We start from the raw sequence: 17,086 nt of genomic DNA, 5'->3' as shown, positions 1-17,086 counted from the left end.
TAGGTGGTTTCAGACCGCCTCGAAGTTCGTCAGTTCCAGGTATTCTCTGATCGGGAAATTTACCCCGATCAGAAAGTACCAGGTATTTTGGTAATGTGAAAGCAAACTACGCGTAATTTCCCCGAAAGAAAATACCCGCTAAATAGTAGGTACTTGGCAAAATTACGAGAACTTTCGCGGGGATTTTTCCAAGGTCGCAGGTATTTTGGCGATGTGAAAGCAAATTACGGGAACTTTTAGCCCAGCGTGTCGTTGGGTGCGGCGCCGTGGGAGGCTGCTGGGCTAGTAGTTTTGAATCTCGCGCCTTGCCTGCTTATTAGACCATACTGCGCATGCTCCTAACTTCAGGAATTTATCCCGAAGTGTATGTTTCGGGGCGGTCTGAATGCAGGAATAATTAATGGGTATTTTTTAGCCTAAAAATGTTCTCTCGTAATTTAACGGGGATTCTTGTGATCGAGGCGGTTTGAAACCACCTAGTGTCACTTATTTGGTATAAGACCTAATCATTTTTTTCACAGGAGGGGGTGAATGGAGTAAGGATAAAGTGTGATTTGAAAAACACACCAGCAGTGTTCCAATGTATGAATATGATTCTCACAGCATTCAAGAGATAAAATGAATTAAAGATAGATTGAATCATGTGGATCAAGAAAAAGATGATCAATTCTGATTTTGAAAATATTAAGAGAGGGGATGAAGTTTTAAACATTAAAATTCATGCAAGGGAATGAATTCAGTGATGTCTTGCTTGTTAGAGAGAGGACAGTATATGGACATATCTGACACTTGAATTAATATCATCCATTTGATAATCACAGTTAAAGAAGTTGAAAATGTGTATATGTAAATGAATCAATATCCACTTCATAAGATCTTTAAAAATGAAAATTGGTGTTTAATAGTAAATTCTTGATGATAGAGATGGTTCCATAGCCTCTCCATGAAAGAAAGTTGTTTATATTGTTAATGAGAATTAACAAGACATGGATTGAACTAAGAGATCATTTAAAACTAAGATAGGTCATTTTCAAATCTTTGTTTTGTCAATGTTGCAGATCTATTTAAGTTTCAAACTTTAGTTCCACCAACTGCGTAATGCAAACACTTTTTTTTTTTTTTTCTTTTTTTTTTTCATTTCCATTCAAAACATAATACAAAGTAATATATAGTAATACAAATCAAGTACAATTTAACAGGAGGGCATTCTTACTTCGTAAAAAAAAAAACAGAAAAAACAGTATAATATAGAGCATAAATGGAAATGAGGGGGATCCACTAAAAAGCAAAGCTTGTAAAGTGTGGATCCCCTTGGAAATGAAAAAAGGATAGTAGACTTATTCTGATATGCGTACATATATGTATTACAGGAAAGAAAAAGAGAACAAAAGAAATCATACGGATGCAATTATAATTACTGAACTAATGCAAAGCTTTTCACACAAAGATATCAATCCTATGTTTTCCATTCAATGATGTGTGAACTTGCATTATAACATCATGAGAAATTAGTCGGTTTTACATTCATCATACAGGTGTAACTGTATCCTTACTGTACAGGACAGTGTCATATATAGTTACTATGTGAAAATGAACTTTTGAGCATTCTTACCCAATGATTATTGCCCTTGTTCTAAAGTCCAGTTTAACTTAGACCATGGTCTAAATCTGTGCTAAAGTTATGAAAAACCGGCAATGTCAAAATTGTGTTTACATTGTATATTGATATTTATTTTTACTGTATTCTTTCCTCATGTTTTAATGGTGAAGACACGTATTTCAGTTATGTTATTTCCTGACAATTAGGAATGAATTGGGCACCAAACGTACTGACAAATGAAACCTCTTCTTTTAGAGATTAGAGTCAAATTTGGCTATCCTTAGTTAAACCACAACTTTCGAACAGAGTTTTATTTAAACCAGAGTTCAGATTACAAGCCTATGTGTTCACATTGTGTACTTTCCATAAGGGATACTATGTCATACAATGATGGGAATGATGAATAAAAAAAATTCTATGGTAGGAAACATACCTTAATTTGCCTCAATGTCTGTGGACCTGGAGCAGTGACCACAAACTCCTTAGGAAAGAGACCTGAACGACCATCCAACATTCCAAATAACCAACCTGGTTTAATAACATAAAGAAGATGGAGAAATGGAGATGGAGAATAGAGGTATAGGATTTGTGATTTTTTAACAAACGACTTCAAGTTTATTTTCTAAGAATGACACATAAATTAATTATACACTGTCATGAGGTTCTGAATAACAATGAGAAAAAAATACTAAAAATTAATTTTGGCTCATTGCAAGCCTTAAGTTCAGGCCAAATTGACTTCAATGCAAAGCAAATCATACATATGCAATAATATACAGTTAGGAATTGAGTTAACTTTTATACCGATTACGAAACAGACTGCAAAAATCATAGATTTCAAATAAAATTTTTGGAAGATGATTAACAACTCTAGACTGTAGGATCTTTTATGTTTCAATGTTTAGATGTACATCAAATGTTCATTTTATTTCATTTTTATATGTAAGTCACACTTTATTCCAAAATCAAGTATCAAACTAATGATAATGTGCAGAGTGGTGTTTAGACAGTATACCTGGATCTGTGACATGATGTTTGCCAGTGACTTTGATTATGTCTCCTTTATGGAAGCTAAGGAGAGTTGTTTCTCTGGTGATGTAGTCTTGGATTGCCCTCATGTGATGTGAATCCTTCTCTAGGTCTACCACATACGCATCAATCATACTCTTGATCTGAGCACCCTGTGATATATAGATCAGAATGAATAGAGCATTAGAACTTGATTTGACAGTGATACCAGTGGTAGTGATGTTAATGATGGTGATTATGATGGTGATGATCATGATGATGATGAAGATGATAATGATGATGATGATGATAATGATGATGATGATGGTGATGATGATAATGATGGTGATATTGATGATGATGGTGATGATTATGATGATAATGATGATGATAATGATGATGATGAAGATGATAGTGATGACTGATGATGATGATATTGATGATGATGATGATGCTGATGATGATGATGATAGGTGATGACTGATGATGGTTATGATGATGATAATGATGGTGATGATGATGATGATATTAATGATGATAATGATAAAAATTATTATGATGATGGTGATAAAGATGATGATAATGATGATGATGGTGATAATGATGATGATGATGATGCTGATGATGATGATGATAGTGATGACTGATGATGGTTTTGATGATGATAATGATGGTGATGATGATGATGATATTGATGATGATAATGATGAAAATTATTATGATGATGGTGATAATGATGATGATAATGATGATGATGATGATAGTGATGACTGATGATGATGATAATTATGTTGTTGTTAATGATGATGATGATGATAATGATGATGATGATGATAATGGTAATGATGATAATGATGACAATAAAAGCAACAATGACAATTTACTGAGGATGATACTAAAAAGAATCCCTCAGAATATTTGAAATCGTCCAGCTCAGAGAAAAAAATATTTTCTGGTATAAACACCTTCTACCAAATCATCTGTAAAATTCAAATAATGAGCTCTCATACATATAATTGAATTATTACTTGTACTTATCTTATCATCATTAACATCACTTCAAAATTAATTTGATGCCTTCACATAATAATTCTGCACATTGTAATAGATATCTTACTCTGTTTGTATAGACAACTATCGCTGTTCCATCTGCTAGATTTAGTTTGAGTATCTGGTTTGGTGCAGCTATTATCTGGTTCAGATCTGAAAAGCTTCAAAAAATGATATTTGAAAAATGAATAGTATTTGGTCAATCATCAATTCATCTAAAAATAATTTTAATTGTTTTTTAATAATTCTGATAACTCCATTCTGAAGTGTATGATTATTCAAAAGTTAAGTACATAGAGTTCAATTGGAACTTAAAGTGATCATTTCACTTTGTTTTGATTTAAAAAATTCTCCTTTTTGTTCCTGAAAATGGGCTAAACATTAGGCTTATAGTGTAAAAATACCATCCCAAAAGTTTCATAGTATTATATTTACAGGATCACTTTTAAAACCTTGGAGATGTATAAACCAGTTTGAAAATAATTGGGAGTTGGTTTCAATGACTATGTGTATACAGGGAATCTGTGCACCACAACTTATTTCTAGATGAACACAGCATGACCTACATACAGTGTGTACAAGGTATACACTGAATGTACAGTGCAGCTTATAGCGTGTGTATGGGAGATACACACAACAGAAGGCAGTAAAAATAGCCAACGGAGTTTGCAGGCAGTTTTAATCCCTATGACAATTACGGTACCGTCTTTATACTTACAGATCATTTTGCATCCTTTATTTGATTCATTCTGCCTTGATCGAAAATTCAAAATTTTGACGTAAACAAGCGTAACAGTACATGCGCGATGACATCACAATGACCTTTTCGGACGATAGCTTGTTTACAGTGGATATCGTTTTGATTATCGGGATATCGTTCATGCAGCCCAGTAAAAATTCTTGCATTGCTCTCAACCAATCAGATTGCAGGGATTTTCCCATCCATTCTATAATACATTATTATTGTCTCTAAATATTATGCTTTCTCCAATTTCCCTGTAAGTAGCTTTGAAGTGACTTTTATTTCTTGTAACAGATCAAATATTAGATTCAGGGTTGAGCTAAGATTAAATGTAGGTTTAGCTAAAGTGGTACCTCTATGTCAGAAATTAATATAATGCTTTATATACCATAAAACTTACAAACATAATAATTTAAAAAGTTGGATTCATGACTGAGAAATGAATGATTTTTTTGTGGGGGTGATTTTATTGCTTTTTCAATCACTTAATTTGAACTTGTATATCCAGAAGTGAAAATAGAGTGGCTATTTAGTTGTTGCTATCTAGTTGCAAAACTTGCAAAAATAAAAAACCAAGAATAATTCCTCTAAAACAGTATTGATTCAAGGCAAATCACTTTAAAAACAACCAAGATCCTGTACAACCATGGTCTAATTAGCTGAAGTACTGGAATATTCATTCATATAAGGAATATCCAACTGCTGTACTTACTGGAATGATTCTGTGACGACCAGTTGATCTTTCATCGGATCTAGCTCATGCCTGACAAGGTAGATACCTGCATCACTGACACATAACCATCTCAGATCAGGATGTTGACGCCCACCCTATAAAAGATAATACCAATCAGATTTATTGTTTGTGAACAAAATGGCCTGGAGAGTGTTTCATGAACCATCATGTCAGTGATTTTCAGTGACAACTTTGCTCTCAGCCAATCAGATGCAAGGATTTCTATAGCCTGTAACAGTTGTAATTAAAAACACTTTCAAGAAATACTCCCCCAAATTTGACTACGGTGGTGATTTCATGCATCAATTATGTTTAGTTTATCATGTACAATTATGGGGCGTTGCAAGAAACTTTTGATAAATTGCAAATCTATTTTCTGTCCCTAAATCAGTCATAAGTTTTGCAATTAATTGCAAATTTGGGATAGATTGCTGGTCCGATTCTTGCAGGAGTGTAATCTGATTTGCTACAGATAAAATGGATCTATTCATTGTAAAATTGCAACAGAATATTTGCAATTAATTGCAAAATATTTTCTTGCAACAGCCCCTTAAGAAAGTTTCAAAAAATTCATTCATGCTTTTGTTAAAGAGTACCCAATCCATACTGGTTGCTAAGTCCATTATCAATGTTGATTTGAATTAACAACAGACTATTACTTCAACATTGTGGGTAAAACAAAGCAACAAACTTGAATTTAGCATACTGGGACAAAAGCATGCATTTGTAATTGGACACAAATTTATGTTACAAAATAGAAATTACATTAATGAAATTTATTATACCAAAGCCATTTATCAGATATCACAATTATTACCATAATTCTTTTTGTATGCATTGCTTTGAAACTGAAAGCATTAATAACTATTTTTTAAAGGAAATCTTAAGTCATTCATTATTGGGATCTATTGCAGGCAAATTAATTCAATATGCAAAAAAAAGCCTTTGTTTCTTCTCGTTTTTTTCATGATACAGGCAAAAGTATTTAAATATAAGAAGCAAGCAAGCATGAGAACAAAGTAACAAAAAAATAAATGACTCATGAATGCAACAATATCAAAAGCATAATACTAAAATAGATAAATGTGTGATTTAATAGATATATATAAATGATAAACAAATCAAGAAATTATAATTCAATACAGATAATAAACTAACAGCAATGTCAATGTCAATTTTACATTTGCAGTATTTTCAATCCAATTTGTGTGTGAGTGTTAAATGAGGTTAGTATACTTACATGAATGGGGAAAAACCTGCTAAAGTAGAGAGGCAATTGTCTGGCTGCCTCAATAACTTCCTTACGATGAGCACTCTTCTGGGGTAGATTTTTAGGTGTGATGCCATATTTGTCTGTTAGTAGCCCAAAAGCAAATTAGTGTGACCAAAGTGGGAGTTAGTAAGCAATAACAAACCCATAACAGTGCCATAATCACATAGTATATACATGTAGTTTGTATATATATAACTTTATCTTGAAACCTGTCTTAAGTTTGGAGAAAAAAATGCACACAGAGTGAATTTTATAGGACAGTCATTTGAACATTCCTATCTCAGAAAAGTATAGTGGCCATCTTACTTTCTTTTTCACTAAAAAAATGTGTGAATTAATCAGATTTAGGATCCTTTCTTTGTGAATCTATAGCTTCTTTAAATAAAAGCCCTTGGAAAGTGATCTTATACTTCATGTATTTACATGTATAAGCACAGATTGTCACAATACTGAAATTTTTACCTATTCCATGCTTTAGAAGTGGTATATATCTGACTTTTTAATTTTTGCACCTTATTGATTTTACACAGCATCTAACACAAAATGTGTTTTCTGATGTTTTTTTTTATCTGATAATAAATCCAATTTTGACAACAAATCGGATTTAATCTTATCAAATTGAAACAGGCTTTAGAGAAAGTTGCATTGAACTAAGTCAATAACTGTGCAAGTGTGAGGTGTTACTGCTTTTTGTACATTCATATCATCATCATCAACATCACCATCACCATCATCACCATCACCATCACCATCATCATCATCATCACCATTACCATCACCATCATCATCATCACCACCATCATCATCACCATCACCATAATCATCATCACCATCAACATCACCATCATCACCTTCATCATCATCATCATCATCATCATCATCACCATCATCATAATCATTATCATATCTTCATTCACAGTAATCACCATTACATTTTTTTTTTAATTTCATGAAACTTCTTCCAGCCAATTTGTTTTGATAATCATCACACATAAAATATTCCCTGTTCTCTAATGAAAATTTGAATATGAAAACACTTAAGATTGAAATAAAATAACAAAAATAATACTGTTTTCTTTTAATCAAACAATGCAATGTTAACAACATACAACCTTCATCCATTGCAAATGACATATAAAATATAAATGCAGTTAATAGTATTAGTAACCCCAAATAAGATATTTCCAACATAATACAAAGCAACGTAACTGCAAGCATGATAATTTAAATTCTCAGAAGTCTTAAGATTATTCAAATTTTCAGCATGAACAAAACAATAACAATTTAAATTTTCAAATAGGGAAAGAGGTGGAATTATCCCTTCGATCCCTAAATCCTTTGTAATAAACGCTAAAAAGATGGTGCCATGGACAACATTTTTTGCTAATAAAGTGCATCAACAACATTCTGTCAAAATAGCTAAGTTCAAATAACTTTCCATTCTAATTTTTAGAAAGTGTGTACAAACAATTTGAGATACAAAATGCAGTTGGGATTTTCAACATACATAAAACATGAAATTTTTAAATTGTTTTTAGAATTTAGGAGTGAATCAAATAAACAGGCTCAGAAACTTCATGAGAATGCAGGTTAAATTCATAACACACATCTCTTAGTTCGTCCAAGAAGGCTCTTAGAAATACCATCAGGATCAATGCATTGTGAATTATCGATCAGTAACTTAATAAAAAGGTGCTTTATTAAAACCAGTCATCATTACCATGATGATTAATGGAAAATAGTTTGAAACATTCCCTTTACCTAGCAGACGAGCCATAGAACGCTTCTCTCCCTTGCGCATACGGATGCAGCTATTACTGAAGACATCCAGGACAATCTGAGAGAAGATCAGCTGTTGAGTGGTTGGGTTTCCTAGACGTTCTCCTGGAGTAAACACCTGAAAAGGGAAGAGATGATGTCAGATGTAGCAAATATCTGAAGGGAAGGGTCAGCTAATTTTATTTTTTTGTCATGGAGTTATACATTTATATACATATACACCATGGCCCATATTCTGATAGCAGGTTTAAATATGGGAAGCCAAAAGTATCAAAATTTTTATTAAGTTGTATGTTTCTTATGTTTAGTATGCTCTTTCCTGATTCATCGATGGTGAAGACAATCATTTATATATACTTCCTACACAATTATGAATGATTTGAGAGCCGAATGAGATGAAAGTATGATATCTCTACTGTTAGTGATTTATGTAACAATTGGCTATCCATACTTAAACCACAACTTTAAACCTGAGTTTAAGTTAAATCTGCTATCAGAATAGGGGCCCATGAGTTTAGTCCTTGTAGTAAGCCTGCTTGAGGGCTAGGCAAATTTCGACAAATTGCCTTAGAACTACTTTTGGTAAAATGGGAATTATGAAGGCAGCGATGCGGTTCAGGTAGGCACTCAAGGCAATTATCTTCATTGCCTTGAGTCAATACAAGCCCCACATAAGGCTAGATAAAATGATTATTTTAAACTAAACCAGATGTCAGTGTTTAGAGACCTGGCTTATAAAAGTCTTTTGGATGTTGATCTATAACGGAAGTCCATCCCGACATGTAGTAGGTTTAAGAAATGCAGGGAAATAGCGTGAGACATTTTAGCAAAGGTTTGAGGAAAATCCATAGGAAAATAATGAAAACTCAGCCTTTTTTATTTTGTGGTGTCACATGCGAGGCTGCCACATGTCATATTAAATTCAGTAACAAAGAGAAAATAATTTTCACTATTTAAAGCTAAATGAACGTAGTTGCAGTAAAACACTAATTTCATGAGAAAGTCTGTAAAACCAAGGTTAAGTATGACTATATCATCGTGGATCTAGATCTGGTACAGTTACATAAATTTGTTTTTTAGTGTCAAATGTTATAAGCTTTTAAAATCCTTACATATGATTGGTTGAGAGCAAAGCTGAAATACGATCACACTGAAGATCGCCAACACAGATAGGCACACGTGGGACAGTGTATTATTATTGCTGGAATAAAGACCCGACGGAATTAGTGACCGAATCCACGCTTATTTTGCTTATTTCTCAGCAATCACACAATTTCTTCCAGAATCCTTTGGCACATATTTTTTATTCATACAAACAGACACTTTGGTGATCATTATATTAAATTCTGTAAAAAGTCATTTTGAGATCGTTCCCAAAACTGGAATTTACCTTTAAAAAAAATTGTATTTAATGGGATTTATATAAGATGACAAATGGGGAAACTACTCGATTATGATTTAAACGGCATGAAAAAATCTACAACTAGTACAATTATCGGATGTATACTTTTGCAAAATCACTACAAATATGTTCCTTTTCGTCTGCTTCTATCAAAACTAACTAAAAATCAGGATAAAAAGTGGGTTCCAAGAAGTAAATTATATCTGATAGATAGACACGCACACACTAAAATGAAGCTCATCTCAAACAATAAGCTTGTGGTGCATATAATCCCTTTAAAAAATTGTGTGTATACTATGAGGACACATGCAGCAGCTTGGAAAGATATAAAGGAAGCAAACTATTTCTGACCTCTTTCCTGATGGTGAGGCTCCACCTGACCCTGGTGTACATGTAGAAGGAAGACTGTCCCATCGGATAGACTAATGTCTGGACCTTCTCCATCTCTTCAACATCAGCATCAGATAGCGCATCAGGTATGGTGGATGACGTCTGGGGAAACAAAGTGCCATCAAAGACATCAGGTTCATCTAATCATTAACATCATCACGAATCATGATCTTTGGTTTAAGCAATTGGGAATATTTGATATCTCAATGAATAAAGGGTGTTTATCTCACTGTGTAAGTTTAATCATCCAACTTGTGAGACATTTTGGAGAAAGCACAGTAAGATTGAGACCAGGGCTTTCCAAGATGCCCTTTGTATCACCACTATTAATACGTGTTTTTTATGATCTCAAACTGCAAGATGATGTTAAACCACAAATAGCCTTCACGATTGTAGAACAGGACAGGATTCCACCCTGGAATATGTGGAAAGAATATATAGATTATTGCACTTTAAATTATATGGAGATAAAATGATCATCTGTAAGTTTAACATCTACTGAGTCAACAGAGAGAGAATATGCTTACAACAGATGGTGTGTCATCTATTTCCTGGATGATGCCTTGGGCCTTGAGGATATCAACAGATTCCATCTCTGTCTGGGTGGTCTGGACTGATATCTCCTTGTGCTCTGTCACAACGGGAGGAGGAAGTGGAGGAGGTGGAGGCGGGGGTGGAACAGTACCAACAGCAACCACTACTTGAGCAATTGGTGGAGAAGGGGGCTTTTGTGGAGGGGGAGGTGATGGTGCTTTGGTGACGACAGGTGGAGGTGGTGGTGTCTCCTTTGGCAGTATCTTCTTTGGTGATGGTGGTGGTGCAGACTTCATTTGTTCCTTGAGCATCAGAAGTGCCTCCGAGTGATGATCCTTCTTCTGTCCAAACACTTTTTTGGCTACAGGAGGAGGTGGTGACTTCACTGGTTCTGAATCTTTGGTTGCTACCACATGACCAACACCCCTTGGTCTTATTTTCTTTGCATTTATCTTACGCAAGCTGCCGGCACGGTCCTGAAGCATGTCAGCGGTAATCGCTGTTGGGCGATTGAGAGGAAGCGATGGACCAGACTCCACTTGCTGTTCTACCTCTAGGCGTCCGACAGTAACTTCTTCCTTTGGCCCATCTGCTTTTCGCGGAGGCCAGACGATCTTCCCAACCCTGATGGTCCTAGCCCTGTCCTTGACATCATCCAGCTGGATAGTACGACCGGCTTTAGAAACAAATTGAGGAGGTGGAGGCGGAGGAGGGGGAACAAAGCTATCTCTGAAGATAGGAGAAACCGGAGAGGTTGGAGGAGAGACAGCTTTCAAGGCAGACCTCTCATCGCTGGCTCCATTGTTGATGTTGACAACCTGCTGATTGAACTGGATACTCTTCTTCTCCTGGATGCTCTTTGAGACTGCTGTCTGCTTAATGGCACTTTTCAGCGGTGCCCCATTTACTGAAGGCACCGCTGGTGGAGGTGGTAGAGGCGGGGATATGGATGAAGATGATGCGGAAGATACTGGTGAGACGGGAGGCTGAGGTGCTTGAACTTTACTGGCAGTATTCTGACGTGCCTTTGGTGCATGAAATGTTGGTGCAGTGCTGACGACCTGATCCTGTTGTGTCTGTTGTTGGTTCAATTGCTGGATACTTTGCATCAGCTGTTGTTGCTGTTGTTGTAGCTGCTGTTGCATTTGAGTTTGTTGTGCCTGTGAAAAAAAAATCAAGATGAATGTGTGCCAAAAATTTAGGTGAATACAATTTTGACAGTTCAGAACCTACAATTACTTTGATTAGGGCTTGAAATTAATCCATTTCTCTTGCTGTGACAGGAAATAGGGAAGACATTTTTTCCAGGCCATTTCTCATACAAGACAATGGAGTGCTTTCGGCCAATCATACGATAAAATACCAGTAGTTTGTAACAGCTACTTGTGACGTGATGTGGGTGGCAGTTAACATATCTTAAGGTCAAGAAGTATTTTTTCATCATGATATAAATGAAAGGATGGAAATGGGATTATAAACAAAATTCTTTGGGTTCCCATTCAGTACTCCATATTCCAGTATCCATGATATCCTGCATAAGTTTATGAACACTTGCATGAAACAGCCTCTTGGTGAGAATGTTATCTTATCAGTGATAATCAAAGATAAATTTGTTATGAGCCAATCGGATGCAAGTATTTAGGTAGCTTATAACAATTGATAGTCAGTGAAATCACTACTTTTTCATGAAATGCTTTCTTTATCTCTACAATTGACAGTAACTCTTTAATACATACCAATAAGGTTTGCTGGTTGAGATAGGCTTGCTGTGACAGGGCTGCATTGGTTAGGGTTGGGTTGGTGAGTTGAGTCTGGGGTACCATGACTGGTGCTGCTTGCACCATATGTGGTTGCACCATCTGTGGTTGCATGGAAGTCATCATCGGTGTTTGCATCATGGGCATCATACCTAGAATCATTCAATAATGAATTAGGTCCAAAGAATAGGAAAATTCAACAAAGTTCAACCCTAAAAAGACCGGACGCTAATAAAATTCTCGTTCACTTTTCCCCCAGTAAATAGTAAAGCGTAAAAGCTCTAGTTTTACCAAGATAATACAGGAACATACCCCATCAAAGCGTTCAAGACATTATACTTTTCAAAATGGTTGTTATGCAAAAATATATTGATTTGTGTAATGCAGGGTTAGTATAACACTGAAACAAAAAATGATGGTTTACAAACATAAAAAAAACAGATAACAAGAACGTGTACCTGATGATTTTGACCAAAGTGAAGGAACTATTTCTAATGAAAAATCTCCAAATGCCAATTAGAAAAGAAATATTATAATAGCAAAGACACAATTCAATAGAATGACTGAATATAAACAAATTACTGAAGAAAACATCCTGTTTTGAAAATGTGAATGGAAAGGAGTCACTTAACTCATTTCCTACTAAATTCTATAATTTACACAAACTCTGTAAAGGAACCAACCACTTCCAGTACGCAATGGGTTAACCTAATTAAAATCTGTTCTTAGGTTTGAATGGATGGATGTATACCTGCCATGTTAGCCGGCATAGGCTGGACCAACTGTGTTCCTATGGCTTGTGGTGCAGGAGTCATGTACTGGGTCAATCCTGCAGCAGGGGCTCCTAAGAGCAATCAACAAGATCATCAGTTCAGACAAGTTCTTGGAAGTTTTCAAGATATAGAGCTTTGAGGCATTCCTCATGCATTTTGGATTCAAAGCAGCAAAAGCATAAGTCATGGATCCTGGGTTATGTGCTATAACTTCATGATTTAAAAGGCTTTAGGACAGGAATTTCATAGGAAAAGGAAAGATACTGAAGGGATGTTTTCAAAAGTTACAGTTTTAAGGATACCTTTGAAGTAGGGTCCATGCATTCTGCATTCCAAGTAGCAACAAACATACACTGTTCTTTGAAACTTGTGCTATACTTAAGCAGTAAACAGAGATATGGGGCAGGAATTACATAGGAAAGCGAGGAGACAGACGAGACACTCAAGGGATGTATGAATTACTATGATTTCAAGCCATTGATATCAGAGGCAACAGGGCTCATGCATTTTGGATTCAAAGCAAGCAGCAATGGCGTGTAGTACGTAGGCCTTACAGACATTTCATACTTGGCAACATATAGGATGGAACATCTTGGGGACCAGGAAACACTAGAGGGTCGTTTTCACAAAATACAAAAAAAATTTGCTTGGCAAAAGCAGGGGATGGAACCTCTGGGGCCCGTAACACAAAGGTTAGCAATGATCGTAGACACACTTTTCTACGATTGATTCCATTGACTACAATGTACAATCAATCCTAAAAATCAAGCGTACGATTAATTGCTTACCTTTGTGTTACGGGACCCTGTAGGGGTGAAACTGGCCAATGAGAAGATAATAGGTAGGTGAGAGTTGTAACAATAAGTTTATGATAATGTATGAAGAGATAGCTCAGCTTCCTTGGTCCTATATGTGTGTGTTTACGGTTGTTGTATTATAGTGCATCATGGGACTGAATGCTAGTATGGAACTGGCATGATTATTGATAGAAAATACACTCATGATCATTGCTTCGATTAGTTCAACACCACTTTCTTAATTCAAATATACAATATTCTTTTTGGAAATAGGATATCGCTTTAATTTCTGTATTTTAATATGCTTATGATTGAAGTACATAGAAAAATAATGAATGAAGTGTATGACTAGGACTGTATGTTTTAATTGATGCACTCGCTTGTTGGAGCACTGATTCTGTCCCATAATGCATTGCCATGAAAAAATAACGGCATGTTGAGTTAGGATGGGCGGGGGTAGAGTTAAAAGGAAGATGCTGCTGATGAGAAGATCAAAGCAGTTTGATGGTTGAAAAGGGGGAAGTTGAGCTCAGGATAATGAATTGCTAAATGTGATGAAAGATAGATAGCTGTGTCACTCTAAAGTTGGCAACATACATGGTAGTGAAAGATAGGGGAGAGAGGAGAAGAGGGAGGGGAAAGGAGATTACAAGCTCAAGCACCAACAAACAAAAACTACATGTACATGAAAATGGGTTATGAATTGACAAATGCACAAGTAATGAAGGGGGGGTACATATTAAAAGCTGCTTCATGCTTTCTGTCTATTTTTTGAGTAATTTTCTAATTTAAAAACAAAATAGACTTATAATATCTATAATGTAATGATAGTAATTATATTTGTTTATTTTGTGCTGAACACTTATTTCATCTGAAGTCTCCAAGCACTAACTCTATAGTAATGCAGCATAATTACCATGGCTTTACCAGAGAAGCTGTTATGTGTTTGAAGGAATACATTCCTGCAATGTTCCCATTTACTTCACCTGGGTTTGGTGCAGCAATATATGGATAAATTTCTTGCAGAATGATATTGATGCCTAGAGTAATTTGGACCCATGATCCTCTGATTAAGAGATGGGAATCAGAACCACCACACCATGACAACTTGTATATTCAAATACCACAAGATAAAAGTATAAGAGATGCCAAAAGACTTTAATATAAACTGATTAATCCGGTAATATTGAGAACCAAAGGTCATTATTATTTCCAAATTATTAGATATACATATATGAATGACACCACCCCTTTGTGTAAAAATGTTTCATTTTGAATTATTTTCAAATAGACATAGAATACTTAGTAGACTACTAGACACATTTTGTTTGAATGACAACACCAACATGTACAAATGCTGAATGTGAATTAAGTTCTGAATACAAAATGAAGAGTGTTAGTACCTGTGTAAGTGGGATAGCTAGCAACAGAGGCCGGTGTGAATGCTGGAACACCGATAACTGTTGCAAGATATTGTGAGAAATGATGAATATATAGAAATAAAAGACAGTAAAAATTGTGTTAGTTTAAGTAATATAAACAGACATTTTACAGATACATAGATAACAATCACAAAACTTTCATTGCATAGTTTTATTTTATAAAATAAGTCACAGAAGTAAATACCATTTAGGTATAATCTGAATTTTAAAAAACAGGACAGATACATATACATTACATTCTGAGGCAAGATCACACAATATGGAATTAACAAGCATCCTAGTTACCATTATATTGCAAATTACAGGTATTTTTGTGCATTTCTTCATAGTAGATTACCACTAAAATAAAAAATAGAAATGTTTAATTGTACTAGCATATAACAGGTTTCCCACAGAAATTTCAAAAACATAACTCCATGACTTTTCCATGACTTCCTATCTGGCACGGTTTTCAAAATCCGACACGTTATGATGGCCTCCACCTGAGAGTTGCAAGACACGACAAACTGGAAAGCTGCCATAGCCGAGAGGTAAATGCAATTCTATGACTTTTCACAAATTTTCCAAATTCCCTGACTTTTCCCTGACCAAAATTTTTTCCAGGATTTTCCATGACTGTGGGAATCCTGATATAAAGATATATAGTGATCTGGTGAAATAAAAGAACTGATAGGAAGCTAAAAAAATAGAATAAATAAAATAGCACATTATTCAAAATTGAAGAAATGATTTCTGCTGGAAACATTGGGTATCTGATGTGATAACATCCACAATAAAATATAAAGAAACATGTTAGTAAACATAAAGTACATTAACGTGATGAAATTATGTCAATAAAAAAGTTAAAACAAGTTCTTTTTGGTTGAAAAAAGAATGACTGAATGCAATATAAAAAATCTTCAGTATTTTTATATTATTAGCAGATAAATACAAACAATACCCTAAACATAGAAACTCAAATCAAAGTTGTGACACTGTAACTTACTGCCTGCTGGGGGTTGTGATGTGGGCGGGACCGGGGGTGGGACGGGCATCATGGGGCCCCTGCCCCCGCCCCGGATGACATAATTAAGACGTGTAGGACTAGAGAGATCTGCAGAGGTTGAAGGAGATGGGGGTTCACTGCCCCCTCCACCATGGATACCCAACGTAGCTGGATCAAATAGCTGATTGACATAGTCCTCCAATCCTGACTCGGACATTCCAGAGATGGTACCGATGCTCTGGCTACGCTGTGCCAATGTTCTCCCTGTCAAGGATGAAATAGTAGAGTGATCGAGAGTACTTCATGAGGTAGAGCTTTCAAGAAACCAAAGAGGCACATCTGAAAGCCGTTTATAAAGTTTACAAATAATGTCACAGTCAACCTGAAGATGGAATATGGTAACCAAATGCAATCTTTAGTAGATTTTAATTGTATTTGCTTACGAGCTGAAATAAGATGTCCAAGTAACTATTGAGGGAAAATTGAAAACGAGTGTAGTGAACTTTTAAATATTTCATCTAATTTACAAAAAAAAATCGTAGTAATAGAATCCATTGCAAAATTCTGCAAATTCACAATTGTTGCCAATTTGAGGATCAAATGATTAATTTTTAACATCATGAAAGCTGTGTAAATATGATTTATTTTGTACCTGTTTTTGAATTGGCAACATAGTCTGGTTCAGGAATACTAAGGTCAGATGGGTACTGGGACTGAAGATGATCGTGTTGAGATCGTTGACGAGGAGCAGATGAACGAGTTGGGGTAGGAGCAGATATGATTGATTCTATCTCAGATTGTTGCCTGTAAGGTAAGACAGA

The 17,086-nt window shown here is 35.3% G+C and overlaps 1 protein-coding gene across 5 annotated transcripts in view; it reads right to left on the bottom strand.

Annotated features, from left to right (window-relative positions):
* LOC129269284 (unconventional myosin-XV-like) overlaps positions 1-17,086 on the bottom strand; it is a 68,765-nt gene that overhangs the window by 15,264 nt on the left and 36,415 nt on the right. For 2 of the 5 annotated variants that reach the window (XM_064105552.1, XM_064105553.1), the window contains exons 27-39: positions 16,918-17,069; positions 16,266-16,529; positions 15,242-15,298; positions 13,020-13,112; positions 12,248-12,420; positions 10,505-11,671; positions 9,939-10,079; positions 8,168-8,303; positions 6,374-6,486; positions 5,113-5,228; positions 3,726-3,819; positions 2,616-2,781; positions 2,034-2,128 (exon numbers count right to left, since the gene is read on the bottom strand). In XM_064105552.1, coding sequence (XP_063961622.1) covers positions 2,034-2,128; positions 2,616-2,781; positions 3,726-3,819; positions 5,113-5,228; positions 6,374-6,486; positions 8,168-8,303; positions 9,939-10,079; positions 10,505-11,671; positions 12,248-12,420; positions 13,020-13,112; positions 15,242-15,298; positions 16,266-16,529; positions 16,918-17,069 — 2,767 coding nt within the window. The remainder of the gene's footprint in view (positions 1-2,033; positions 2,129-2,615; positions 2,782-3,725; positions 3,820-5,112; positions 5,229-6,373; positions 6,487-8,167; positions 8,304-9,938; positions 10,080-10,504; positions 11,672-12,247; positions 12,421-13,019; positions 13,113-15,241; positions 15,299-16,265; positions 16,530-16,917; positions 17,070-17,086) is intronic. The other 3 variants (XM_064105555.1, XM_064105554.1, XM_064105556.1) reach the window with 3 other exon arrangements.

Source organism: Lytechinus pictus, chromosome 10, assembly GCF_037042905.1.
Source record: "Lytechinus pictus isolate F3 Inbred chromosome 10, Lp3.0, whole genome shotgun sequence".
In the NCBI taxonomy this organism is placed as follows: Eukaryota; Metazoa; Echinodermata; class Echinoidea; order Temnopleuroida; family Toxopneustidae; genus Lytechinus; species Lytechinus pictus.
This window is presented reverse-complemented; position numbering and strand designations above follow the sequence as displayed.